General features: G+C 49.0%; 1 protein-coding gene across 1 annotated transcript; it reads right to left on the bottom strand.

Annotated features, from left to right (window-relative positions):
- Positions 1-7,336: 7,336 nt before the first annotated feature.
- On the bottom strand, positions 7,337-21,906 carry SSUH2 (ssu-2 homolog). The gene is made up of 9 exons (XM_032290542.1): positions 21,486-21,906; positions 19,874-19,934; positions 18,633-18,757; positions 17,521-17,583; positions 15,778-15,863; positions 14,339-14,431; positions 13,642-13,747; positions 11,715-11,822; positions 7,337-7,951 (listed from the first exon to the last, which is right to left on the bottom strand). The coding sequence occupies exons 1-9, from the start codon at positions 21,756-21,758 to the stop codon at positions 7,805-7,807; spliced, it is 1,062 nt and encodes a 353-aa protein (XP_032146433.1). The 5' UTR covers positions 21,759-21,906; the 3' UTR covers positions 7,337-7,804.
- Between the last annotated feature and the right edge of the window lie 5,463 nt (positions 21,907-27,369).

Raw genomic sequence — 27,369 nt, forward strand, 5'->3', positions numbered from 1 at the left:
TCAACCTCCCACTCTCCGGTCCTTGGCTAAGGGCTGCTACTAGGGGCACCTCCTCCAGCACTTCCCACTGCCAGGCACAGTTGGCAAGAGGATGCCTTCAGATGGGGCTCAGAGTCTGGCAGCACAGCCCCATCAGAGCACTCCCAGGAATGAGCAGCAAAGACACAGCGCTGTGTGGCTCTCACCCCTGAGTCGGTCTCATGTCTGCTTCCCCCATCAACCAGGGAGTGCAAAGGCTCTGCAGCCCAGCTACCCATGTCCAAAGCCCTGTTTCTCCCCTAGACCTGATACTTTGACTTAATCTGTCTGGGCCTCGGTTTCCCCTCTGTCAAATGGAGGGAATAATAATACCTCATTCACAGGACTCACATCTTGACACCTGTAAAGAGCTGAGAACAGCACCTGACACATGGGTTGTATTCTAGAAACATCTGCCACTCCCTTAAAGACCAAGAATTCTCAAGGCAAGATCAGTGCAGGATTCAACTTCATCTCCCCCATGCCTGGCCTAGTTAGTGCCCGGCAGAGAAGAGGCTCAGTTCAAGTCTGATGAATGAGTGAATGAATGAATGAATGAACGAACAAATGAATGAATTGGATTCAGGAGCTAACCTGTTAACCTAGACCATGAACTTCCAGTGCCTGGCTTTCTCAAAGTCACTGTACTTTTCTGCGGTATCCTTCCTTAGAGAAGATAAAACACTTTAACTGCAGCCTACAAATAATAGAAGATATACTAAATTCGTTTCTGTAGAAACTTCCTGAAGCCACCTCGAGTCTCCTGAGGGTCTGGTCCTGTAAGGGGACTCCATGGCCCAGGGGCTGCTGAGCGGAAATTGGATGCGGGTGTTACAGTCCTTGGAACTCGCTCCTGCGGGAGAAATGGCTCCAGCTCCGAGGTTTCATGTGCGAGTGCCTGCCGCCCCCTTGTGGACAGAGTGAAAAGCGGCGGGAAGCCTTGGAAACCATCAAGGTTGTCTTTTCCACTCATAATAAGAAAAAATACTGAGGCAGTGCTTCCGATTGCAAAGTGCTTCACATTCAGTGGCTTGTTTCAGCCTTAAAACAACCCTGCAAGGTAGCTAAAGATTATCTCCATCTCACACATTAAAAAAAAAAGAGGCTTTTAGTGCGCTAAAAAAATGACACAAGGCTGAGAGTTCTCATCCTAAAGCTCAACTATTTGGACTCTAAATGCCAATTCCCTCTTCTGATCATGCATAAGAATCCTCCGAGGACACTGGGTAAAAGTACAGAATCTCAGGCACCATTACCCCAAATACCTAAGCGCGACTGAGAATCTGCATTCTGATGAGCTTTCTAGGTGAGGTCAGTGCAGTCAGGTCCCAATACACGGACTGGTATTTGGAAAGCACCACCTTCATCACATGGCCTCAGAGTCTGTGTGCAGACCCCTGTCCCTCCAGCCCCGTGCCTGAAGGTTTGACCTCTCCCTGCCAGCAGGTGCCTCTCTCTCCCTGCGTCCCCTCACATAACACCTAACATGGCTTCAGAATGTGCATGCTATGCATACTGTGTGCACGATTGCACTGAGTCTTCACTGAAAACCCATCATCAGTCCCAGGCAAGCAGAGGTGCCTGAGAGTCCACTGAGTGACACGCAGTGGAGCCAAGATGTGAACCCCAGGCTGTGACCATGGAAGCCACACTGGGTAACTTGATGTCCCACTGTGCTGTCTCCCCTAAAAAATGTTCCCATCCTGTGTCCCAGCCCCCTGAAAGTCCTACCTACACAGAAACTATCACTGAAATGACCCTAACTAACTTGACCTAAAACATTCATGCCCCCGGAACCCCCATTCCCAACATTCCACATCTTTCTTTTAGCTGGAAGTTTCAATTCCATCAGCTGATGAGAAAAAAGCAAAGAAATGCCCCAGGTTCAAAGATGCAAAAATAAGGAGCAACGTGTTTCTGCAGCTTGGAGATCAGGATAGAGGGAGCGGCCTCTGAATCTGGATGCCGCAGGGACCATCTGCTCTAGATAAAGAAGGGAAAAACTGTTCGCTGCCCAGAGTACCCCTCAACGGGGCTTTACAAGGCTTTTCTCCTCATTACATTTGTCATTCTGAGGAATAAGCAGAAAATTAGGTTCTGCCAAGCTTTTCTTTTTTAAAAAACAAAGAAAATAAAACTTTTGGGAGTGTTCTGTGATCTATTAGAGATGCAGCTTATCCCCCAGAAACACAGATGTGGTGGCAGGGTGGTTCTGAGTGGCTCTGCTCCGGCCGTGTTCGGCTGGGTTCACCACAAGGTGAGCAGGGCCCAGGTGCTCAGGCAGGGAAGTGTTCTGGGTCCCCACCCATACCCACAGCAGTCCCACTTGATTCTTCTGATATATCAGTGAGAAGTAAACAGTGCCATAGGAAAGGAAAGGAAATAAAAGATCTAACCCCATTCTTCACAGTGCAAGAAAGAGACCTAAAGGTGAAAGGACTTGCTCAGGATTGCACAGCTGGTGGAGGCCAGGCTGGAATTAAAATCCATTGTATTAAATCAACATCCTGCACTTTTATTCAGGCATTCAGTCATGCTTCCTGGTGTTTATTGACAGGCACCAGTGGGAGAGGCAGATACTTAGTCATATCTGCAACAAATACAAAAGTGCATGTGCAATATGGCAAACACAGGTACAGTTGCTGCTAAGATGGCAAGCCCTGAAGGAAGGCCTCGGGATCTCACCTGAATAAAGGGCAAGGGAAGCCTCCCCTGGTAAAGGATCTGAGAGCTGAGAGGAGCTGAGGGATGAAAAGAGGGGCACCGGCAGGGAAGCCACATCTCTCCTATAAGCAGCCACTACGGTGCAGGAGGCCCAGCTCACCAGCCCCCAGGAGAGGCCTGGGACCAGCAGCCAAGTGCTGACCCACCAAGGGGCTCAATTCAGGGAGAACAGGACCCTTCCAAGTGCTCAGCACCTCCTCATGCTGAGCACTGCATGCCTGATCTCTGTTCATCTCTTCAACCCACCCTGCAAAGCAAATGCTATCATCCCCATCTCATAGATGAGGAAACTGAGGGTTAACCAGTTGACACGAATTGCTCATCTCAGAACTGAAAATGATCAGGACCAGAATTTGAACCTGAGTGTGTCTGATTCCCAAACCCATACTCTTTCCACTAAGCTAGACCTTTCAATGCAAACAAAAAGCAGAGAAAGTGGAAATATGAATGTAAACCGACAGAATCCAAGCTGCTATATCTAACAGGTGCCCTCCTGATGAGAAACGTAACCCCACTTGGGCTGTTCGCCCTGACTGAAAAAACAGTTCTTTCATCATTTCCCATTTACAGGTCTGCCTGTGAACTAGAAATTGAAGTCCACCATGTTACAACAAGGTGATCACATGCTGAGAACCAGGGTATTGGGAACCACTAGAGTGACAGGGGCCTGGAAGGAAAGGGAGGAAACCCAGATGGGGGAGAGAAGTTCTTCCTGCTTTCAAAGAAGTGACTTTCCCAACTGGAAAACACACACACACACACACCACACAAACTCACACACTTACACCCACACATACACCACCATACACACATTCCAGGACCACATGCTTCCCCTAAGCCCTGCAGGAAGGAAGCCCAAGGTCAGTCCAAATTTGTATTTGTAATAGCCAGAGCACAGAAGCATAGCAGCCCTGAAACCCCAACACCTACAGGGAAGGGAGATGCAGGGCTGAGCAGGAAAAGAACCCAGCCCCAATCACTCCTCTTTGGTATAAGATGTCATTTGGGAAAAAGCACACAGAAAACTCTAGAACGCTGTCCTGAATGAACCCGGCCTTTTTGTCTGCCCCTCCAGTGGAAAGGTGATGTTTCTGCCTGCAGAGCTTCCAGTCCTCTTTCAGATTTGGTCCGGGTTGACTGATCTTAGCTTGGGGAAGGGTGTGGTCATGTGACCTGGGTTGGCCAATGCAATCACTGCATTCGCTGGCCAGTGATTGGCTCAAGGTTGGGCATGTGACCCAGACCAAGCCACATGTGACCCCCAGAGCCTTCCCTGGGACTTTTTATGGAAGTTAATTAGCAAACAAGCTGGTAGCATTCTTTTTCCTGGGTTCACTGAGTTCATAGGATGAAATTCTAGAGCTGCTAGTAGCTGTGTCCCTACCAAGACAGGGAAAGCCTGCCTGAGAACAAAAGCAAAGGAGAGAAATGCTTAGAGGACAGGAGAAGACAGGAGAGCAGGGAAGATCCTGTTGGAATACAGTTATTCAAATCCCTGGGTCCAGCTATACCTGAAGCTGGTAAACTTGATTAGGGTGAAAGAGCTCATCAATGACCTTTTTCCTGTTTAAGTCCATTTGAGTTTCTGTCATTTGTAACCACCACAGTCTTAGGCCTTTTCATCCAGTACAGCTACCTGCCTCTTATATTGAGTCTTTTATTTTCTTCTGTTTACATATATTACCTCCTATTATCCTGTAGACTTAGAAGAGAGATCTCAGATCTTTACGAAACCCTCCTTAAGCTCAGGGCTCTGGCCACCTAGCAGAGACCCTGTGACTGTTGCCGACTGGTGAAGATTAGAGCTCACATTCCCCTTTGACAGAGCAATAAAGAAAAGGCCAACCACGTGGGTCTAAAGTTATTCTAAAACAAAACTGAATCAGGCTCAGAGCCACAGTCTATAGTGGCTATTTTTAGGACTAGAGGTATCCTTATGTTCTATTCTCTACGCCCAATGACTTCAACTGAATCTAGGGCTATATGCTAACAGCCAAATCAGCCCTAGGATAGCAAAGAGAGGCAGAAATAGCAAATTAAGTCACATCCTGGCTGCACTGAATGTCATAAAAACCGATGACACTGCAAGGGAAAACATGCAACAGTCGTCAAAAGGCCAGCAGACCCATTCTCCCTCACTACTAAGGATGCCGGGGCTTGTGGCTCACTGCTGCTTTCTTTCACTTGCTGTATAACGGGAACAGTAGTCCTTTGGGTCCATGTTATTGCAGTTAGGATTTTCTTTTTGCATTCACAAGTCAGCAGTGCCTCTGGGCTATTGAGCCTCAGCCTTAATATAGACAATACTTCCTTTTTATCCTAAAATAAAATTCATAGGCTGGGCATGTGGCTCACACCTGTAATCCTAGGACTTTGGGAGGCTGAATCAGGAGGACTGCTTGTGCCCAGGGGTTCATGATCAGCTAGGCAACATGGTGAAACACCATCTCTGCCAAAAAAAAAAAAAAAAAGTACAAAAATTAGCCAGGCATGGTGGCATGTGCCTGTAGTCCCATCTACTTGGGAGGCTGAAGTAGGAGGACCACTTGAGCCCAAGAGGTGGAGGCTGCAGTGAGCTGTGATGGAGCCACTGCACTCCAGCCTGGACAACAGAGGCAGACCCTGTCTCAAGAAAAAAAAAAAAATTATATATAGCCCACTTACATAACAGGGTTTTTTTTTAAGTGATTTAATGCCCAAACTATAAATATATATAGGAGCAATAAAATATAGAGGAGCAATTATAAGAAGGTAATTTTTACATACATGTGTTTCAATTTGTAAATGCTCAGGCACAACCATGTGGGAACCACAATGCAGTCATCAATTACACCCACTTAGAACACACATTTGGACTAAGAAAAGTAAGATGATCCAAAGTCATTTCAAACGAGACATATAGGAAAAAACAAAACACAGGCGAGCACTAAATAAAAATAAGCATTACATTAAGTACTAGCTGACAGGACTTTTGTTCATAACTGGCATTCTGCATGAAGGTCAGCGGGATATGTGCAAGTCATGTGAGATGCAGAACAGCATTGCTGGATGCCTGTCCTTCCTAGACTCTGTCCACTTAGTGCCAATTGTGTCACTTCCGATAATTGCAACAACCAAAAGCTGTCCCTGCCGTTCATATCATGCACCTGACAGGCAGAAGCCTCCCCTTTGAGGACCACACAGGTAGGCCATGGGGGTGGGAGGGGATGGCCTCCCTTGCTAAACCAGAGCAGGGGCCTCCCAGACTTGAGTGCGATGGAGGAAGATGAAGTGGGATGTTCCTTAGGCAATGCTCCCTCTTACCCCTGCCACCACCAGGTTCTGTTCCTGGGACCAGCTGCTACCCATGCCCCATTGTACCCTGACCCAAGGGGACACCTCATCCTGCCCTTGGCCTCCTTGACATAATGAGCTATGGAGTGCGCAGGAGCTGAAAGCTGAGCCTGGAAGTTTTGCTGGGCCCAGGCTTCTCCACGCCTCTAGGTTCATTTCCCTTTACTTCTCTGTCCAGTGTCCCCTGGGCTTCTGTGTGGTCCTAAGGGAGCTATAACCCCCCAACCCTACTGTTCCTATGGTGAGGCCAGTCACCATGCCATTAGCCAGGACCCACCAGTGTGTGGTTCATGTGGTTCAGGCAAACTCAGGAAGCAGCTACAACAGGATGTGGGAAAATTTGGGGTTCAGCAGTAGTAGGTGAGGATGAGAGTGCTCATTTGCATATCATTCATCAGTGATGCCCTGGGGGATGGCCTCTCTCTCCCCAGCCTCCCCCAACTAGACCTGTTAAGTCCACATCCTGGTGAGGGGATTTGGGGATCAAGAGAGGGCACCAACTGGCCCTCTGAGGGGCTGCCTCCTGAGGCAGGCCACTCCCTGCTGTAGCAATCCCCTTCTGGGTATGGAGCAGGCATGATGAGATGATGGAGGGTCCCTGGTTACCCACAACCAGATGCACAGCGACCTGCATAGCCCAGCACCACCTCTCCAAAGCTGATTCAGCATTAGGTCTGTAGGGCATCCCCTCTGCCACCACCTCCCCACCCAGCCTTACACCACCAATTAGGAACTCCTGCCTGTGATGGGTGCACAGAGCATCAAGTTCACATCTTACTCAGTGGGCAGGTTCTAAGGTTAGCCTGTGATGTAAAAAGCTGTATCTATTCGAAAAAACTTTCTAAGTTTCTTACATAGACACCATGCTAGAGATTGGCATGCAGACTCTCATGCCATGTTGTCCATCCAACACAGCTGATTTGTTCTCCAGCTGTGAAACAGATCTATATTTCTTCAATTGGGATGTGCAGGAGGGGTACGCACTCGTAGAGCTGCCATCTTGTGAGGAAGCCCTTGCTGCATGGAGAGGCCACGTATATGTGCTCCACCTGACAGCCTCCCTATCTGGGTCCCAAACACCAGCCACAATCAACCACCAAATATCTGAGTGAACCAGCTTTCAGATGATTTCAGGCCCCACTTTCAAGCAGCCCCAGGCATCAAATCTTCCAGGTGAAGCCCCAGACATGAGGGAGCAGAATAAATCATCCTCACTGTGGCTGTGTGTGAATTCCTGACCCACAAAATGGGCAGTAACATATTGCACTTTATGCCTAAGTGTACTATTTATTGTGCATTAGGGTCAGATAATTTGTGTGTATCCTTAAACATTTTAGTAACACTCAGGTCGTCAAGAGGCTCCCATTAGAAGAAGCACACCAGAATCGAGACTGACAAAGGGAAAAGCAAAATCAAATCACACGCTTCATCGGGACATTAACTTAGACACCAGAGGCAAAGCCCCTGCCATTTCAATTATTTCTCTCATTTGTTCTACAGGAATATGTGTGGCTGAATTCTTGTGGGTTAAACATGTGAGTGACAGATTCCACCAGAGGGGCTGCATAAGGAAGTGGAGCTTGATAAACGATAAGCTGGTTTTTCTGGAAGGACATACCAAGGTTTGTATATGATTGTCCAATGCAGCCAGCAGTGAGCACACTAGGAGAGCATTGGTTGTCCTCCTCGGCAAACATGAATGGCAGGCTCTGGGGACAGCTCTGCTATGTCACACAATGGTACAGCCACAGCAATACCGCTCAGGATAGTTCACCGCATACACCTGGTGGTCGGTGCCATAGATGTAGTAGACGTAATTCTTTCCTCGGTACCAGTAGTGAACTTCTGTGAGGGGGATCAGCTCGATGGTCTGGCGCTAAGGAAATAAATAGCCAAGGAAAATTTCAGCATTCTGTTCAAGTCATTCACCTGCTCAAGAACTTTCAGTAGCTCCCTACCATCTATGGTATGAAAATCCTGCTCTGGATTTGGCATTTGATATGGTTTGGCTCAATGTCCCCAACCAAATCTCACCTTGAATGATAATAATCCCCATGTGTCATGGGAAGGAGCCAGTGGGAGGGAATTGAATCATGGGGGTGGGTTTTCCCTATACCATCCTCATGATAGTGAACAAATCTCATGAGATCTGATGGTTTTATAAAGGGCAGTTCTCCTGCACGTGCTCTCTTGCCTGCTGCCATGTAAGATGTGCCTTTGCCCTTCTTCTGCCTTCCGCTATGGTTGTGAGGCTTCCCCAGCCATGTGGAACTGTGAGTCCACTAACCTCTTTGCTGTATCAATTACCCAGTCTCAGGTATGTCTTTGAGACAGACTAATACAGCATTCTAAACCCTGCTACAATCTGGCTTCAATCTGCCTTTCTAGATGTATATCCTACTGTGCTCCTTCATGTGCCCTAAGCTCTGACCAAAACTGATTTCTCATCTTTAGCTACTATTTGATTCTAGGTTTTATCAAGTGGGCACAGGCAACCCCATGGGAGTTCCAAGGTGTATGGAAAGTCACCAGCCAAGTAGGACAACTTCCAGAAGCATTAATTTTTAGATGGAGTGCTGGGGGACCGTAAAGGACTTTGTATAAGTCCTTTGTATAAACATTTGTATATTAAAACAACCGTAGAGATATCAGGGAGCGGTTTATATATTTGAATCAAATTTTAAGATAAAACATTGACCCTGGAGACATTTGAAAGTTTGGTGGGCTGTGCCAGGCTCTTTTCAGGATGGGGACCTCATCCCCTCCCACAGCCCCCTTCTCTGATCAGTTACTCAATAACTTTCCGCAATGATGAGGCCCTGACGGAAAACAGCAGCCCCACCTTGGGAGCAAAGATTAGGCTCCTGTCTCCATTGGCTTTTGGTGCTGTTTTGTTTTTGGCAACTATACTACATAGCTGATGTAGGAATGTTACTCCTAATCATTTAAGCCAAGCTTTCTCATGGACTTACTGTGGGCCAGGCTCTGTGCAAAAAACCCTAAGTTCTGCACAAGCTGCTCCCCTGTCCCAGACTCAGATTTGGGGACCTAAACCCAGGGAGAGGTGGCATGAATGGCCCAGGGTCAGGCCCTCTTTACTTGCAGGAAATTCATCCTGTTGGGAAAAGAACCCCAAGTCCTCTTGCTGTAGTTGATGGCTTGAAGACCCGAGGGAAGAGGTAAACCAGGCCGGGTGGGGAGCTCAGGCTGAAGCCATCTGGCTGCTTTGACTTATCTCTCCATTGCTGAAAAACTGCCCTGACTATCCCTGGAGATTTGGGCGGTGGGAGGGATTTTGAGAGGCAGGACCCTGTTCTGTCAGAGGAGAGGCCAGGGGGCAGCAAGACATTACAGAGGGAGGAGGGGAATCAGAGTCAGGGCATGAAATTTCCACATAGCTTTCTGTGTGAGCTTGTACTCCATTTCTCCAGGCCTCAGTTTCCTCATCTGTGAGATGGGAATAAAAATTCTTATTTCACAGAGTTGTTGAGACAACCAAATAAGAACAGGCAACTGAGTTTTCTTCATATGCCAGAAACTGGAATTCAAATGACAGTTATGGACAGGAAAGGTGGAAGATGCCTCTTGAAATTTCAGTGCAAAGGACCTTGAATAGGGACTAACGGGCACAGGGAGATGGGAGTCCACGTGAATGCTCAGAAGGCCTGGATGCTGAAGTCAGGATGGGGATCCAGGGAGAGCATGGCAGCACCACTGCCCCCACTCCACCTGCTTCCATCTGCTTCCAGCTCAAAAAGTCTCCAAGTCTGAGGCCACAAATTGCCCAAGACATCAATTGTCATCAAGTGGTCATGATGTAATTGGCTGTTTATCTGTCTATGCAGCTCAGCCCCTGCAATAAGCAGATTCCAGGTCTCAGAGTCACGTCCATGTCCAGGAGAGGTAATTTAGCCAGCTATGTCCTCATGGTTGGATTCCAGGCTCTAACTTCTCCATCCTGAGTAAAATATTGGCATGAATCTTTGTCTATAGCTCCAGGACCAAAGGCAAAATTAGGGGGAAAAAAAAGATTCAAAGAAGTGACCTCCAATCCCATTATATTCCTTTTTAAAGAAAAATGTCTATTTGCCCCCTGGTTTACCCTTCCTGGCTCCAGGATTTGTTTAGGAATGGCTTGTACTGCCAGAGACAGGGCCTCAGGAGACCTGAGTTGTAGTCCTGGAACGGCCACCAACATACCGTGTGACTTCCCCTCCTTGGTAACTTCCCCTCCTTGGGCCTCAGTTTCCCCAGCTGCCAAATTATTGAAAAAGTAGAAGGTTTCATCTAAAAATCTGGACTTCAGACAGTCTGGAAATGCTGAGCCTTGTGCCTACAGAAAGTTGAGTGGTGACCGGTCCCTTTGAATGAAAGGCTCTGCCACCCTTCTTACTGCCTGGCCCTGGTAGGCATGTAGGTTTGCAGTGTCTGAACTGTGTGATTTCTAAGTCCCTTCCAGCTCCAAGATGGTCCGTATTCACTTAGATAAAATGCACAAATCAGGGAGCTGGGCAGAAAGAGAAAGAAGAGGAAATGCTCATTGCAAAGGATAGAAAGGGACATTTTGAGCACCAGGTGCCACACATTAAGCAAGAGGGCTCTGCTGCAAAACCCTGGGAGGTGCTTTAGTGACTCTTTTTGCACAGGTGAGAGACTGACTTTGAAGAAGGGGAGAAGTTGTTGGCCCAGGATCATGTTGGGATGCAGGAAACGCAGGATCTCAGCCCAGTCTGCAAGGCTCCTTTCTTGGCTGCCGAGTCCCACTTCATGCGGCTCCAGCAAAACACATTATCAAGCTAAACTCCCACCTTAGGGCCCCCTGGCCAGCTGCGCAGCAGAAGGAGCCACTCGGGGCTGCTCTGGGGATGTAGCAGCCACCACCGCCACCTTGTGGCCATCAGGATACAGCAGCCAAAACCCCAGAGGCTGGGAGAAGATAGGGCTGGGGTTTGCGAAGTGCCAGGGCCTCAGGGGCAGGATGCTGGGCTCCAGCCAGGCCTGTGACCTTGAATCTCAAGCTTTTTCTTCCCTTATCTAAACACCAGGGAGTCAGAATCAAAATCACATGACATCATATTTGTGCCTGAAACCCTGCAATTTCTTCTGGGAATAAAAATGCAAACTTGGCCGGGCACGGTGGCTCACACCTGAAATCCCAGCATTCTGGGAGGCCCAGGTGGGCGGATCACACAGCTAAGAGATCGAGACCACCCTGACCAACAAGGTGAAACCCCATCTTTACTAAAAATACAAAAAGTAGCTAGGTGTGGTGGCACACGCCTGTAATCCCAGCTACTCAGGAGACTGAGGCAGGAGAATCGCTTGAACCAGGGAGGCAGAGGTTGCAGTGAGCTGAGATGGTACCACCACACTCCAGCCTGGGTGACAGAGTGAGACTGTGTCTCAAAAAAAAAAATGTAAACTTCTCCTGTGGCACATGGTCCTTCCTCTGCATCTCACATGCCCTGCTCTATGCCCTGGAGCTTTAGGTCCGGCCCTAGCTCTTCCCACGCTCCTCCCCTTGGGACCTCCCTTACACCTCCACATCCTCATCCTTCTGCTCTGACCTTCTCAGGAAAGAGGGCTCAGCAACCCAGGAAGAGGTGTCAGAGCCAGATGGACCCTTAGCCCTGGCTCACCTGCTGCAGGACGCGGGCTCGGGAGGCCAAGGCAGCACTGTGTTCTGTAATGCCCCTCTGGGAGGCCAGAGAGATGTCCCGCAGGGGGAAGTCCACAATGGGGTACACCTGGGGGAGAGAGAGACACAGACCACCTAGCTGCCCCACCTGGAGCCTCGGGAGTCACTGGGGCTGACTAGAGCCGGAGCCAGACCCAGAGAAGGGGCCTGAGAGAAGGATCCACACTGAGGACTCAAGAATTTCAAACACAGGAAAACAGGGGGCCTGCAGTCAGCAAGAGAGCCCTATCACCTGCAGCCCACTTGCTCCCTCAGCTGCGTGCCTCCTGTGTGTCAGGCATCGTGCTGGGTGCAGGACAAGGCAGTGACCATGCCATGTGTGGTCCCCATCTGTGGACTTGTGGGGTCTGTACATGTGTAGCAGAAAAGGAACTCAGATTCATTTCTCATTTCTCATTTCCCACTAAGGGCCAGGCACTGTGTGTGAGCTGTGGATACAAAATGAACCACAAATACAGCCAGGCGCTTGCACTCAGCCTATAGGAAGTCCAGCACAGGGGCATCTACTAGGTCCCCAGAGCCCCAAGATCCCCTTCTGCCAGGCTTCAAAGTCTTCCACATATTAGGGGCAAGCATGGCCCTCCCCTGAGGCTCCCTGCTCTGCCCCTCATTGTGGAACTGTGGCCCCCTCACTCCGCCCTCCTCCTAAGTGTCTCCTGGGCCCAGTGCTGCTGTGGACACTGAGGGTGGGACAGTGGTCAGAGCTCAGCACCCAGCAGGGTCAGCTCACAGAACCGCTGCAGCCAGTGACGCCTAGAGATGGGCCCCAGGCTGAGCTGAGCACAGCGGGAGGCCGTAATTCAGATGGAAGAGTGGGGTACAGGGCTTCTGGTGGGGAGGCTTTAAAAAGCCAAATTACTGGAGCAAAGAAAGGTCCCCTCCCTATAGTCTGAGGACCCCATGCAGAAGTCCCCTTGAAGTCTATCTCTCTGCCAAGGCCAACGGTTAGAATGAGAAAAGCTTTTCTGCTAAAAACCAAATAGTAAATATTTCAGACTTTGCAGGCCATGTAGTCTGTCATCCAACTCTGCCCCAACATCAGGAAAGCAGCCATGGGCAACCTGTCAACAAATGGGTGGGGCTGTATTCCAATAAAGCTTTATTGACAAAAGCAGGCAGTGGGCCGGGTGTGCCAACCCCTGGCCCACAGGATCCTCTCCTCTGCCTGAAGGCACGTCTTATGGCTGAGCTCCTAGCTCTGCCCTGCTAACTGCCCTCTGCCAGGCCTCAATGCCTCTGCCCCACTGTCCCCTCACTCCCATGCCACAGGGTCCGCTCCCCAACTGCCTTGCATCCAGGTCTGTGCCCAAGATCACTTCCACAGAGAGGCCTTTCCTGCCCCAGCTGGAACACCACCACCCCTCTCTGCCCCTTACCCTGCTTGGGTGTTTCTCAGTGCCCCTTCACCATCTGACATTGCTGTAAAAGTGTCTGTCGTGGTCCCTTCACCAGACTGTAAGCTCTGTGAGGGCAGGGGCTTTATTTTATTTGCCATGATCTCCCCATGGCCTAGAATAGTTCCTGATATAGGAGGAGGGTCTCACAGTTTGTGGAAGGAAGGAGGGGATGAGAGGAAGGAAAAGAGAGGGGAGAAGGGGGGGGAGGGAGGGAGGGAGAAAGAGAAGGAAGGAGGGAGGGAGAAAAGGTAGAAGGAAGTAAGAATGGCAGATGGTGGGGGGAAGGACAGAGGGCTGAATACGTAAAAGTCAAAAGGAAACTGACAGACCCCAGGTTCCCCACAGCCTCATCCAAATCTGGGGAGCTCTGCTTCTGCTCAACCTGTCCTTCCAAGGAATGCAGCCCGCAACATAGCCAGCATTGGAGGAGGAACCCAGCTTCCTTTGTTCCCATCCACAATGCCCTCTTACCACCGAGTTTTCATCCTTAAAGAGGTTTTCTCCTTTGGCTTTGGCAAGCAGCTCCCTGGGACAGTTGAGCCGGTGCTCAGACACAAACTCAAACAGGCTGTTCTTCCTGGAGGGAAAGAGGATGAGGGATGAAGGCACACAGTGCGGCAGGTTAAGAGCATGGCCTTTGCCATTAGACAGACCTGGAGCTGAGGGCTTGAATTGCTTCTGGAGGGACCTCACGACAGTTCTGTAACCTCTCTGAGCCTCAGTCTCCTTGTCTGTAAAATGAAGCTAGTAAGGATAGTGGCAGTTCAGCTCCATTACCTAATTTCATCTTTGCCTGCCAAGCACTTAGCCAGGTGCCTGACACAGGAGAAACCCTTAATGCATGGAAGCCCTGGCTGACTTAGGAGTACAGCAGGAGGCTACTGCTCTATTCCTATGGGAAGGGCTCAGTTGTTGAGCAGCTGCTGCACTAGAAAGCGGTGATGGTGGGATTTGAACTCAGGTCTGTCTGTCTAAAGCTAGTCAGCATCCCACAACCCACATTGCCTCTTCCCAGGGAACTCTCCCCCTTCTAAGTCTTGGCAGGTTCTTGCACTACGAAAGCCCCAACCAAGCAGGTTCTTGCACTGTGAAAGCCCCAACCAACCAGTCCAGGGCTAAGTCCCTCAGCCACCCCCACATGCCACAGCGTTGAGACACTGCCACATACCACATGATGACCACTTGGATGAAGTGCAACAGCTTCTTCTCCCCCTTGCAGGTGGCGCATGTCTTGTTCCCCCTCCCTGAGCAGGTGCTGCATCTGAGAAGGGCACAGAGTTGGTACCCTCAGATCAGCTGCAGGTCCTGGTGGCTTAGAGGCTCCCACCTGCACCCCCTTCCTCCTGGAGATAGACTGTGGTGGGCCTGCATAGTCTTTGCCTGCACACCACCCAGTCCTCCTTCTGCTGGCAGTGCCCCAGTATCCCTATGTGGACCACCCCTTCCCTACCCAGCCCACACAGCTCTAGGTCCTGCCCCACCCCTTCTGTGACCAGGTTGGGACCTGGGATGGGCCAATCATCTTATTCCATGTCCTGGCCTCAGTGGCCGATATAAAAATGAGCACATGACCCAGGTGAATGCAATGAGATCTGCCCCAGGATGTTTGTCAGGACTATCGGGGAAGGGACATCTTTTTTCCCTGGGATTACTAAGCTTGAAGCTACTGGTGGTCTCTTCTGCAACTATAAGGAACCCTCTGCCTGAGAACGAAGCCCACACAAAGGAAAGCAGAGTGAGGGGGAGACAGATTCCTGGCAGTGTCATTTAAGTCCCGGGATCCAGCTGGGCCTAAAGCCATCCTTGAAATATACCTCTGGATTTTATTCTTACCTAGGCCTGTAAATTTACTTTTTTGCCAAAGCAAGTTTGAATTGGATTCCTTTCACTTGCAAATGAAAGAAAAATAAGTGTCTTTTTCCCAGGCAAAGACCCTCTCTACCAATCACAGTCGAAGGTGCACCAAAGCTTCTCCAACTGGCTCATCGGAAGGATGGCCTGGGCTTTGATGAGGCGAAAGTATCATTGACCAACCCAACCTTGAGTATTTTTACTCATCATGGTTTAATTTCTATTAAAAAATCATAAATATATGAAGGGATAGGATTTACAAAATGCAGTGGTCCAGTGTTTGCAAAGCTGTGAGAAACTTAGCTGATTGTTTAGTCAATCAACCAACTTTCCTTGACTTCTCCTCCATGCAGACCCCAAAATGAATTACAAATAGGGTTTGCCCAGGACCTGTTCCACAGAGAATTAAAAATCTGGCCTTTAGGTCGTTTTTGATATTCACTTCCCCGCACGTGGGCAGGAGAGGTCTCCTCTCCTGGTAACCCCATCCCTGTCTTTCCTCCCTGCAGTTGCTCTTTCTTCATATCCTTTCTGCACATACTGTGACGGATCCAGCCTTGTCCAGAAATGCCAGGCCGTGAGAAAAGCTTACCTACTTTTCAAATAGCCACAGGGCACCTACTATGTGCAGAACTCTGGAACACAGCAGTGACGAGACAGACAGGTGCCTGCTTGCCTTCCAGATGGGCAGGCAATGAAAAGCCGGAAAACTGGAAAGTGAGAGCACTTCACTGCAGGGCTGGGAGTCGCGCCTACCTCCGCCTGCCGGACCCCGCGCACAGCTGACATCTCCGGGACTGCTTGGCTTTGCGCTTGGCTCCGCAGCAGGACGGGCATCGCACCTGCGGACACACCACTGCCTCAGCCCCCGCCGGCCTCCCAAGGAAACAGGGCAAAGGGCATCCTGAGACATAGTTCAAATCCCAGCCTGGTGATCTTCCTCCCCCTGGGCCTCAGCCCCTTCATCTGTAAAACGGTAGGGGGTGGACATGGGGTATCTTTGGATCCTTCCAGTTGTAGCTTTCAAAGACTCCACTCCCTAAGATCCCTGTTTCTTCTGAGGCATCAACCTCTCCTGCCTGTTCTCTGATCCCCACAACCTCTGGACCTGCTCCCGACCAAGTGTTGAGAGGAAGCTGGGGCAGAGGCACTGGTTAGGTGCCTGGCACTGGAGGCAGGGGGGCTCCTTTTGGGAAATGGCCCCAGAAAAGGCCTAGGCTGTGCTCCCACAGCTGGCTCATGGTGGGCTCCAGAGACATTCCAGGGAAAGCCTGAGGGAGGTGGGAGGGAGGAAGGGACAGAGACGATAACGGGGAGGGGGCCTAGGAAAGCCGCTGGAGGCAGGTGGCAGGAGTGAGAACTCGGGAGGAGAAAGGTCAGGCGAAGGCCACCACTGGGACCCACAGGCAGTGTGGGAGTGAGCAGCAGATGCAAACCCAACAGGCAAGGGGTGGAAGGGCCAATGGAGAGAGAAGGATGGAGAAGACAGCTTAGGGTAGCCAATTCAGAGCGTGGTAAAAGGGTAAGCCTCGAATTAAGAGAGCAAAGAACATGAGGAGTTTGGTTTTAGCACCTGGGATGGTTAATAGCCCTGAAGGTTTCTAAAAAGATGACTAATGGCACTGAGGGGGCTGTGCCAGTGAAGAGTGACCCTTCCAAGTTCAAGTTTACTGGAATCCCAGAATAGGACGTCATTTGGAGGCAGTCTTTGCACATGTATTTAGCTCAGATGAAGTCGTATGACCAGGTAGGGCCTAAATCCGAGGACGCATCCTTACTAAGAGCCCATGGGAAGACAAAAAGACACATAAGGAGAAGGCTGAGTGACAAGGGAGGTGGGGACTGAAGTGGCACAGCCACAAGCCAAGGAAGACCAAGTGCAGCCTGCAGCTGCCAGGAGACGGGGGAGAGGCACGGGATGGCCTCCCCTTCAGTGCCCCGGAAGAACAGCCCAGCCCACACCTTGACTTTGGACTTCTGACCTCCAGAACTTTGAGATAATAAATGCCTGTTGTTTGAAGCCACCCATTGGTGGTCATGGCTCACAGCTGAAGGAAACTAACTCAAGTGTCCTGTCTGCTTTGTCTCTCCAAGCCTCCCAAGCTTCACCTGCTCAGCATCCACCACCCTGTATGACAAATGGAGTCACTTATTGGTTTCCCCAGCTGACAGGGAGCCCCTGCTAAGAACCCCAGGCCTTGGTCCTCTTACAGGACCTAGGGGCTAAAGCCAAGCAGGTAATCTGTGTATGTTGTAAGAAGGATGAGGAAAGAAGAGAAAAATTAAAATCAAACTCTCAAAGTGAAAGGGTCATTAGAGACCACCCAACCCCACTTTTCCACTTTACAGATGGCAAAACAGAGGCCCAGAAAGGGAGGATGACTTGCCTGAGATGACCCAGTTACTGCAGGGGGCCCCAGACCACCAGCCCAGCCCTGTGTCCCCAGGTTGCCCCTGCCACACCCTCACTTACTCACCAGTGGTTCACAGATGACTCACCGTGCCCGCCCCGTGGCAGCCGCTGCACTTGTACCGCCCACGCCCGTGGCATTTGTGGCATTCCTGAAAGTGCAATGCTCTCTTGGGATCTAGTTTTCCAAGAGCCACTTCTCCCACACCCATGACATCACCATCTAAACCAGAGGTGCAGCGACTCAGGACCAGGATAGGAAGATGGTGCAGGAAAGGAATGGCCCTTCCCATCTGACTAAGATTCCAGAAGGCTTGACTGTATCAGGAGATCGTGTCACCCTTTCCTCTGAGCCCTAGCCCAGTCTGGATGCCAGGAAGGGGAGACGTGTTCTAGGAGCCCGACGTCCTAGCTCAGACTCTACGGTTTCCTACCAGGCTGAACCACGAAGGCTGACAGCATTTGCCCATAAGGTTGTTAATGTGGTCTTTGGGAACTACTAAAAAATGGACAGGGTTTTTATGAAAGGCAATGAGCTAGCTGCTAGGATTTAATCACTAATTCAAAATAGCTTTGCCACCCTTGAGAAAGGAATAGAACACTTTGTTGACTTCTCAAAGTCCTCTTTATCTTAGAACGCTATAAAACCTCATAGAGCAAAATTACACCCTTAAATCAAGTCCGAAAGTGGAAAAAAGGCAGTAACCAGACGAGAACACAGGATGAATTATCTCAGTCATGTTTTTGTAATCCACTAGGCTCCCCTCCCTTCATGCCATGATTATATGTCCATAAAGCAGGATGGAAGTCAGATTCTATTTCCTTGCTGACTCCCATGGAAAATCCCAGCAGGCTTTTAAGTTTTTATTTTATATCAATTTCTTTCAGTACTCCAGCTGTTCAAGCTAAAATAAAGATGAAAACTACACTCAACTGGTCCAGGAATGCCGTTCCTCACTAAAGCTGACGATTTGTAAATCGGATGACCTGTTTGCTACCTGAACATTCCCAGATTTGCTTGGAATTTTATTTGGGACCACATTCCATATAGCGGGTTTTATCAAATTATGTTTATTTATAACCAAGAAATGAAGCATCAGCCTGAATTTTGGGTTTCCCTTCAAAGGACAAGTTTGAGAAAACATGCAGTGCCTGGAAAGCCACTCAGGGAGAAGAGCAAGTTCTCCAGTAATCGTGTTACCTTGACCAGTGACGAGTGAGGGACCTGGAACCTCCTGGTGTCTTCCTGAAACATCGGGGGAACCTGAACCTTGATGTCCCAGAGCCTGGGGGAGGCGCCTCTTTGCGGCCCATCCACAGAGTGGTCTGACACAGAAAGGGATGATTGTAAGAATGACAAAGGGCAGCAGGGATAAACTTTCATTTATTCAGCAAACAGCGCGGAGCCTTCACTTGGTGCCAGGCATGAGTCTAAATCCTGGGGCTACGGGGATGAATAAACAAGGGGCCCCTTGGAGCCACTGATTAAGCAACCAAGATTTAGAGAGAGACAGATCTGAGTTTGACTCCTGGCTCTTCTATGTCCTAGCTGTTTGACTTTAGAGAAATTTCTTACCCTCTCTGAGCTTCCATTCTCTCCTCTCTAAAATGGGAATAATCATTGCACCTATCATACAAGATGGTAGTGAAAATTAAATGGAAGAATGTATATAAAATGCTTAGCACAAGGGCTGGCACATACTGAGGGGCTGACAACAAGAATTGTCATCATTATCTTCACCACCCCCTTCACCACCCCACCTTCTTCTTTCTCTTGCTCTGTTCGAGGAGACAGACATGTCTGTACGCCATGAGAATAAGATGTGATAGGATACGACACATGCCTTGGACAAGAGTTGCACAAAGGGCTCTGAAAACTCAGAAGACTGGCCCATCCTGCTGGGAGGGAAGCAGCAGGAAATCCTGAAAAGCTTCTTAAAAAAAGTGACACATGAGCTGAGTCTTGAAGCATGGACCCGAGTGGTCTGGCAGAGAAAACAGGTAGGACCTAGGGCTTCCCAAATAGAGAAACTCAGGCCTCCAGTGGGGGCTCAGCAGACGGTGGGATGGCAAGGGGAATGGGAAGCACAAGGGCCTAGAGGCTTAGGGGGAATTGGGAGTGGCATGAGGGGGTGGGTGAATGCTTAGACACATGCTGCTTTACAACCTGGCCCCATGTGGCAGCACCAGACTGTAGCAAAGGCAAATGCTTCGCTTTTGCAGGACCTCCTGCTTCCTGGGCAGAAAGCTGTTATTAAGATCAACACTGGAAAGTCTCTGAGATGAAAGTCCACCCTCTCATTTTGCAGGGGATAAGGAAGCCAAGGCTCCAAGCAGAAGACCGTCTTACTCAAGATGAGTGCCTGAGCCAAGTCCTGATATTTCCCACCCATACCCTGACTTATTCACCCCAGTTAAACTAATTTCAGACAATTCACTTACTAGTAAAGGGTTGAAATGTCCATTCACTTATCCTGGATTCACTAAAGGTCTCTAGTCGATACTAAAAGGAAAAAATCAGCACGTTCACACTCACACCTCTTATGAAGAAAGAGCATTATACAAAAAGATGAAGCTCTTCCCCTGCCAGAGCGCAGTGGGGAAACTGAGAGGTCCACACACAACACCCTCGGGCTGCTGGAACCAGCTGGCAACAGCTATTTCTGTTCCACGTGCTCCCATATGTCTGCAGGGAAGTCAGTCAGCCCCAGGAAATCTCCCCTGACAGGCTGAAAGTGGAGCTAATTCAGTTCCCCTTTAATTTATAGAAAGACACTATGAGGCAAGCTTCAAAGCAGTAGCTGTCTTTGATAGATAGAGGCCCCTGGAATCTATGACTTTTAGGTTTCCCTTGTGGAGGAATGTATCTGCCTGATATCAAGATCCTCCTTCTTGATCTTCATCCACAGAGTGACAGAATGGCAAGAGGTCTTGGACATCACTTGTCTTCTCTTTTCACTTGTGAGTAAATGGAAGCTCAGAGAGGTCAGCTGACTTGCCCAAGGTCACATAGCCACACAGTGGCCTCTTATTTCAGATTCCTGTTCTAACCACTGCCTGCAAGGTTCGTCTGATTTCTGTGCGAGTATGTGCTCCTCAGAGGATGGCTGGATCAGCAACACTAGAAAATGTGAACGTAAAAGCTGCCCCTCTGCCCTGTCAGTGCAGGAGACAGAAGTGCCTTCCAGAGGTAGGATTTCCTGCGGCAATGAATAAATAATTCCTTGGCACAGACATGATTTGGGGGAGGCAGAGGGAGCTGAAGTCCAGTGGCAGGTAGATGAACCTTTCTCAGCTCATCCCTTGTGGAAGTATGGAGCGAGGACATAAGTTTTGAGGCTAGCAGATCTGAGTTTGAATCTCACCTCTGTCACTTCTAGCTGAATGTTCTTGGGCAAGTCACTTTGCCTCCTTAAATTTCCAATTCCTCGTCTGTGAACCGGCGACAGTGATGCTACCATAGGGCAGCCATGAGGATTTGACAAGGCGTGTGTGTAGCATACTCTCTGTGATGCCTGTTGTGTTCGAGCTTGTCAGTAGTGTTTGCTAACACTTATTCTTTTTTTTTTTTTTTTTTTTTGAGTTGGAGTTTCACTCTTGTTGCCCGGGCTGGAGTACAGTGGCGTGATCTTGGCTCACCACAACCTCTGTCTCCTGGTTTCAAGCAATTCTCCTACCTCAGCCTCCTGAGTAGCTGGGACTACAGGTGCGTACCACCACACCCAACTAATTTTTGTATTTTTAGTAGAGATGGTGTTTCACCATGTCAGTCAGGGTGGTCTCAAACTCCTGACCGCAGGTGATCCACCCACCTCGGCCTCCCATCGTGCTGGGGGTGTGAGCCACTGCACCAAATCTGACACTTGTTCTTCTTATTATTACTCACAGCCACAGACTAGGCAAGTTGCAGATGGCATTCAACATCACCACCGCTCACACACACACACACTGCCCCCAGGACTCCCTTCCCCTGGCTACATCACACAAACAGCCCCCAACCGTCCCAAAGCCCCCAGCCCCATGGCCAAGGCTCCCGCAGGCCCTGGCCCCTTACCCTGCAGAGAGTCTGCTGCTTCAGCTCCCGGATGATGAGGTCTCCAGCCACTGTGCTGCTGTAGCAGCATTTAGAGTTCACGAAGCTGAGGAGGGCTTCCCGGGCCACCTCCTCTGTCATCACAGGGACTCTGCAGGGGACCAAAGAGAGAGGCAGGGGCTTCTGGGAAGGGCCTGTGGGCTCAAGCAGGCCAGTCAACCTCCTCAATGTGCAGGTGAGAAACTGAGGCCACAGTAGTGGTAAAGCCCTCAGGAGCCCACCTGGGGAGGGCATCTCCCGCAAAAGGGACCATGTGAACAGATGCCCAGGGTGAGAACGGGCAGGTCTTCCCAGAGAACAGCAAAACCACTTTAGTTTCAATGTGTAGCTTAGGAGAAGAGCTGACAGAATCCTTCAACTACCAAAACAAAACCTTAGAGAGGAATTGTACCGTTTTACAGATGAGGGGATTAGAAGGGGGTTGGTTCTGGCAGCAACAGGGCCAGAAACTCCTCTCAGTGAGAGGCTGGATTCAAATGGGGGGCAGCTCCACCTTCTCTCTGCACAAAGCTGGCTGGAAATGCTGAACTCAACCCTGAGCCCTCTCACAACAAGGAGGGTATGGGCCTTTCCAGGGATTTAGACTGGGGTCAGCAAACTTCTGCAAAGGGCCACATCATGATATTTGAGGTTTTGTGGTCCACATAGTCTTTGTCTCAATTACTCAGCTCTGCTGTGGAGTAAAAACTCCCAGAGATAATAGGAAATGCATGCAGTCACCAGAGCACAACCTGAAACTCACCTGTGTTCCAGTATCGAGGACCAGGACCTTTGCTCCTGGGTCCTCCCCAGGACCTCAGAAGGCGGGAAGAATATCTGTCCTCCTGGAGAAGGAAAGAGTCAGGGTCTGGACAGGCCAAGTCAAAGGAACAAAGACTTGTGTGGTGGAAGAAAGAAAGACTAATTGAATGTGAGAAAGAACAGATGAAGAAAAAGTGATGCATTTATGCATTTAATGCATCTAATGCAAAAAGAATGGGGACTCCAAGACCAGCACCACCTAGGTCTTAGAGGGACCTGTCGCAGTCATGAACAGTTCACAGACAGAAGGCCTATGCCCCATTGCTTCCTCTTTCTACCTACCCATGATGAGGGGTGTCCCAGGGTCCCCCCCAGGAAAGGGGAGCTATCTCAGTACCACCCCTTTCCAGAGACATCCCACAACCAGCATGAGCCCTAGGAAGAAGCCCAAAGAACCAAGACCGCTTGGACTTACTGCCTCCTTGAAGAAGCCAATCATAGCTAGGCAGTCTCTCCAGGAGCTCTGTGGGAGGCGCCAGAGGACTCTCAGCCTCAAAACTGAGGTCCACCACACCTGCAGAAAGACAGGCAGTCCTGAGCCTTGGGCAGGGAGGAGAGGGCTGATGAGGACTTCACAGGAAGCTGAAAAATGAGTGTGCATACATTATAAAAAGCCTCACAGTTTAAGCCAGCCTCACTCTGGCATCCTTGGGACACAGAATACATCTTCAGGGCAGGTGGTAGGAGCAGCAGTAATAACAGTGATGAAAGAAACATTAAGAATGACAGCTTCTATTTGTTGGGTACCTACTCTGTGAATATGCATCATAGGAGGTAGATACTGTGGTGAATTACAGATGGCCACAAATTCTTTGATGCTTCCCTCGCCTTGAACCTGGGAAGATATGTGACTGCCTCAACCAAAAGAATACAGTGGAAGCATTAAAAGGCTGCTCCTTCTTCTGCCTCGTGGAGCATTTGTCTTGGAACCCTGAGTTTTAAGTCAGGCTACTGTGCTGGAGGGACCATGATGAGAGACCCTAAGACTACATGGAAGGAGGTCCAGTTGAGTCCAGCTTTCCAGCCATGCCCGCCAAACCAGCAAAGTTGTCCTGGACCCTCCAAGCCATATCAACTACCTGCTGAACACCACTGGATGACCCTAATCAACACTACATGGAGCAGAAGAATCTCCTGGCTGAGCCCTACCCTAATTGCTGACCCACAAAATCATGAGCTACAATAATATTATTGTTGTTTTAAGGTACCGAGATGTGGTGTCATTTGTTATGCACCTTCCTCTAGTGGGCAATCTTTGCTCTGGGATTCCTAGCAGACCTGCCTAAGACTTTCTTGGAGTCATGTGGAGTCTGTGACTTTTCCTGCTTAGTCTCCTTCTTTCCCTCTCTCCCTTCACAGGTGTCAGACCTGCATTGCAGTCTGAAGACATTCCTTCCTCTTTTCCTTTCACAGGTGTCTTCGAGAAACCCCTTGCACATCTAATGCCATCTTGGTGTCTATTTCATGGGTGACTCAAACTGATACACTAATGCCTTTCCCCATTCTACCAATGACGAAACTGAGGCTCAGAAAGGTTGTGACTTTCCCAAGATCATACAACCAGCAAGTGGTGTGTGGGGCTGGATTCAAACCCAGACTCGTCTGACTCCAAAGTTCATGTACTTTCCAAGTACAGACAGTCCCCAACTTAGGATGTTTAGATTTACTGATTTTTATACTTTATCATGGTGCAAAAGCCATACACATTCTTTAGAAATCAAACATCAAATTTTGAATTTGGATCTTTTTGTAGGCTAGCAATTTACAATATGATACACTCTCGTGATGCCAGGCAGCGAGAGTGAGCCACAGCTCCCACTCTACCACTGCCTGGCATATTAAATGCCTTCTTGACTTGTGATATTTTCAACTTATGATGGATTTATTGGGACATAATCCCACTGTAGGTTGAGCAGTATCTGTATTTTTCATGAGGCAAAACTATGAAAAAATCATTCACTATATATCTGTTTTCAAACCTCATCCTAACCTGTCAGGTATGACATGGACACAGGTGGCCCTGAGATGCTGAGGAGGAATGCATAAGATAAGAACTTGCTCCTGAAGCACTGGATGGTTCAGGAAGCACCTTCCCACACCTGGTGCTTCATCCCACACTCCCACCTGGGGGTGTGGAAGGCAGCACTTCTGCCCCCATTTGACATGAGGCACATGAGTCTCAGACAGAGAGATTACTCCAGTAATCCTAGATCACACAGCTGTGGAGTTAGAGCAGGACAGAGGTCCCCCAAGCCTCTGGAATCAGAAGTCTAGTTCCAGCCCACTTCCCCACCCCTTAAAACTGTTCCCACAACCCCTCACACCAGGGGACAAGGATCCCTTGGCTTTGTTTGGTCAGTGACCAAGTCAGTCACAGGAGTTGACTTCAGATGGCATCTGTAAAGTGGTCAGTGGAAAGGGACCCTGTCTGTTCCAGTCACTGAAGCAAGCTCAGATCAGACTTCCAGCTGAGCTGCCCCATCTCCTAGAGACTGTGTGTGTGTGTGTGTGTGTGTGTGTGTGTGTGTGTGTGTGTAACCTATTTAAAGCCTGTAGTTCTTTACCTGCACAAAAGTAAAAACAATATGCCCTGACCCTTCAAGTTTAATAAAAACAAAGGCCAGACAATAAGCAGATTTTGTTCTAAATGAGACCAGTCTAAGCTGATCTGGAAGTGGCGCTGTCAGCAGGTGAGGAAGGAGGAAATCTTGAAACACGTGGCTAAGAACAGTGTAGGGATCGGGGTGTCATTACGCTCCCGTTCGCCACCTCCCAATTTAGGAATGTTCCTGTCCTCTGAGAATAAAAAGTATGATCTGCATCTTTAAGCCTTTTTCTCCTTGCAGAAAACCAACAAAGGAAAGTGGGTAGAAAAGGCTTTATGATGTAGAGAGTACCTTTCTAAGCAGGAAAACCCACTTTCGTGAGCAAATGACTCTGCCAGGAAACTGGAGAGATCTGAGACAGATGTGGCTGATATACAGTGACGTCATCCCAAAGCTGCAAACTGATGCCTGCCAATGTGTATGGAAATCTGCAATACGATATTCATCTGGAATTACTATTAATACCTTGGTTCTCAGTATAGCTTTGCTTCTAGTTAGTTTAGTAGCATTTGAAGCTATATTAGTCACCAGGGACCCAAGGGTTAGCAACAATTTCCTATAAAGAGCCAGGCGGTAAATATTTTAGATTTTGCAGGACAGACAATCTCTGTCTCAGTTACTCAACTTGTCTGTTGTAGTGTGAAGCAGCCATAGACCATACACAATTGAATAAGTATGATTTTGTTCTAGTAAAATGTTATTGGTGAAAATAGGTGGTGGGTCTGATTTGGTCTCTGAGTCATGTTTTGTTTATCTCTGACTTAGACACTCACCTGTGTGTTTACTTAGACATTCTCCTGGGAATGGGCTTGAGGATATCAAAAAGGTAGAGGCTGAAACCTGAGCCTTTCTAGGGCAAAGGCCCATGCATGTCCATTGTAGTTTCTGTCAGCTCCATTATCAGAATTAAAGATCCAGGTCAGGGCTGGACTGTAGCCCTGAAACACATGGCCCAAGCAGTAGAAGAAGGAGGGGATGCATTTAGGACAAATGAACACCCCCCTCTCTACCACCTCCCAAATTGGGAATGTCCTTGTCCTCTGACAAGAAATATTATCTGCACCTCTAAGGTTTTTTTCCTCCTTGCAGAAAACCTACAAGGAAGGTAAATTTAAAAAAAAGTTTTGTAGATGTAGAGTGCCTTTATAAGCAGGAAAACACACCTTTGTGAGCCAATGGTCCGCCATACTTTGACTGGAGTCAGAATCCCAGAGGCAGTGTGGTTAGAAACATGGGTTCTGACATGTCACCTTGGGCCCGGGCTCTCTGCATGATGTGATGCCGTGCAAGCCACACATCCCTGTAGAACTCAACTCCCTCCTAGGCAGAATGGAGCAATTGATATTAATGGCCACGCAATGAGACAATGTGTGCGTCGTCCTTAGTCCTGTGCCTGGCCTTTAACAAAACCCAGTCACTGCCTCCAACCTGAAGAGGTTGGGACTTCCTTTTTCTTTGTGTTCATTTAAACCAGGAGACAATAGTGAACATATCAAGCATAGAAAGACTGTCACAGCCCTGTCCCCTGGGATCGCCCTGCCCACCCAGAAATCTTGGGTCTGCTGCAGCATCAATACTCCTATTGATGAGAAGACAGGGAAATACCATGCAGCTGCAATGTCCTGCTGGAAACCAAACAAAAGGGGCAGGAAGAGGGGAAGAATGAGAGGTGGGAAACTCAGACTCCATCCCTGACCCAGGAGCTGCCCTGACCTCTCAGGGCAGCTGAAGTTCATCAGAGCTAAATTAATCTCGCCATTCTGTTATGTACAAAAATAAAGGAATCCAGGCTGAACTAAGGAGGATGTGTCATTTCCTGTACAGATCTTGACGGGCACAGCAGAGAATGTGGATGTCACAGGGCATTGTGTGACACCCAGCATGGGACACTCAGAAGGGGCCACCAGCCACATCGCTGTTCCCATGGTGTTGCAGCTGAGTTTCAGGCAGTTGTCCAGCTGGGCCACCCCACCCTAACACACGCATTGTGTCCCGTGGCTCCCATAGGGACACTGCAGACATGATCTCCTTCGTGCTTTATGATAACCAGTTTTTCCTATTTCAGAGAAGAACTAAATGAGGCTCAAAGATGTAATTTGGGGCAACTTGCTCACACACGCATGGCAGAGACAGAAAGAGTACTTAGAGCTCAGATCCCGTCTCCAAGCCCAATGATGTTTTTACTTAGCTGAACACCCTATGGCTCCACGCAAACAGCATCAAGTGGATGTTGAGAAGACACTGCAAAGAGAGTCGCCAATATAGTGTTTCAGCTCACTAGCCACAAGATATTTTTCCTTTGTGTAGAGAAGAATTTTCCTTATGGAGAAAGACATTATTAAAGGGTAACCCCTTTAACTTTCTCTTTTTAAAATGTCATTCCCTCCTTGGCTTCAGATGAGAAAGGGAATCCATGTCCTTTGTCCCTAATTACACAT

The sequence above is a fragment of the Sapajus apella genome, unplaced genomic scaffold (genome assembly GCF_009761245.1).
Source record: "Sapajus apella isolate SASKATOON/1434 unplaced genomic scaffold, GSC_monkey_1.0 scaffold23, whole genome shotgun sequence".
In the NCBI taxonomy this organism is placed as follows: Eukaryota; Metazoa; Chordata; class Mammalia; order Primates; family Cebidae; genus Sapajus; species Sapajus apella.

Bases quoted from the DNA above. Each gene is read 5' to 3' on its own strand.
- SSUH2 (XM_032290542.1), bottom strand. From the start codon at position 21,758: ATGCCCTCCCCAGGTGGGCTCCTGAGGGCTTTACCACTACTGTGGCCT. The intron at 18,758-19,873 runs GTAAGTGAATTG...TTTCTGTGTCAG, and splicing joins GACATTTCAACCCTTTACTA to ACCACTCTGTGGATGGGCCG. The intron at 15,864-17,520 runs GTGAGTCATCTG...GTGTGTCCGCAG, and splicing joins GCTGCCACGGGGCGGGCACG to GTGCGATGCCCGTCCTGCTG.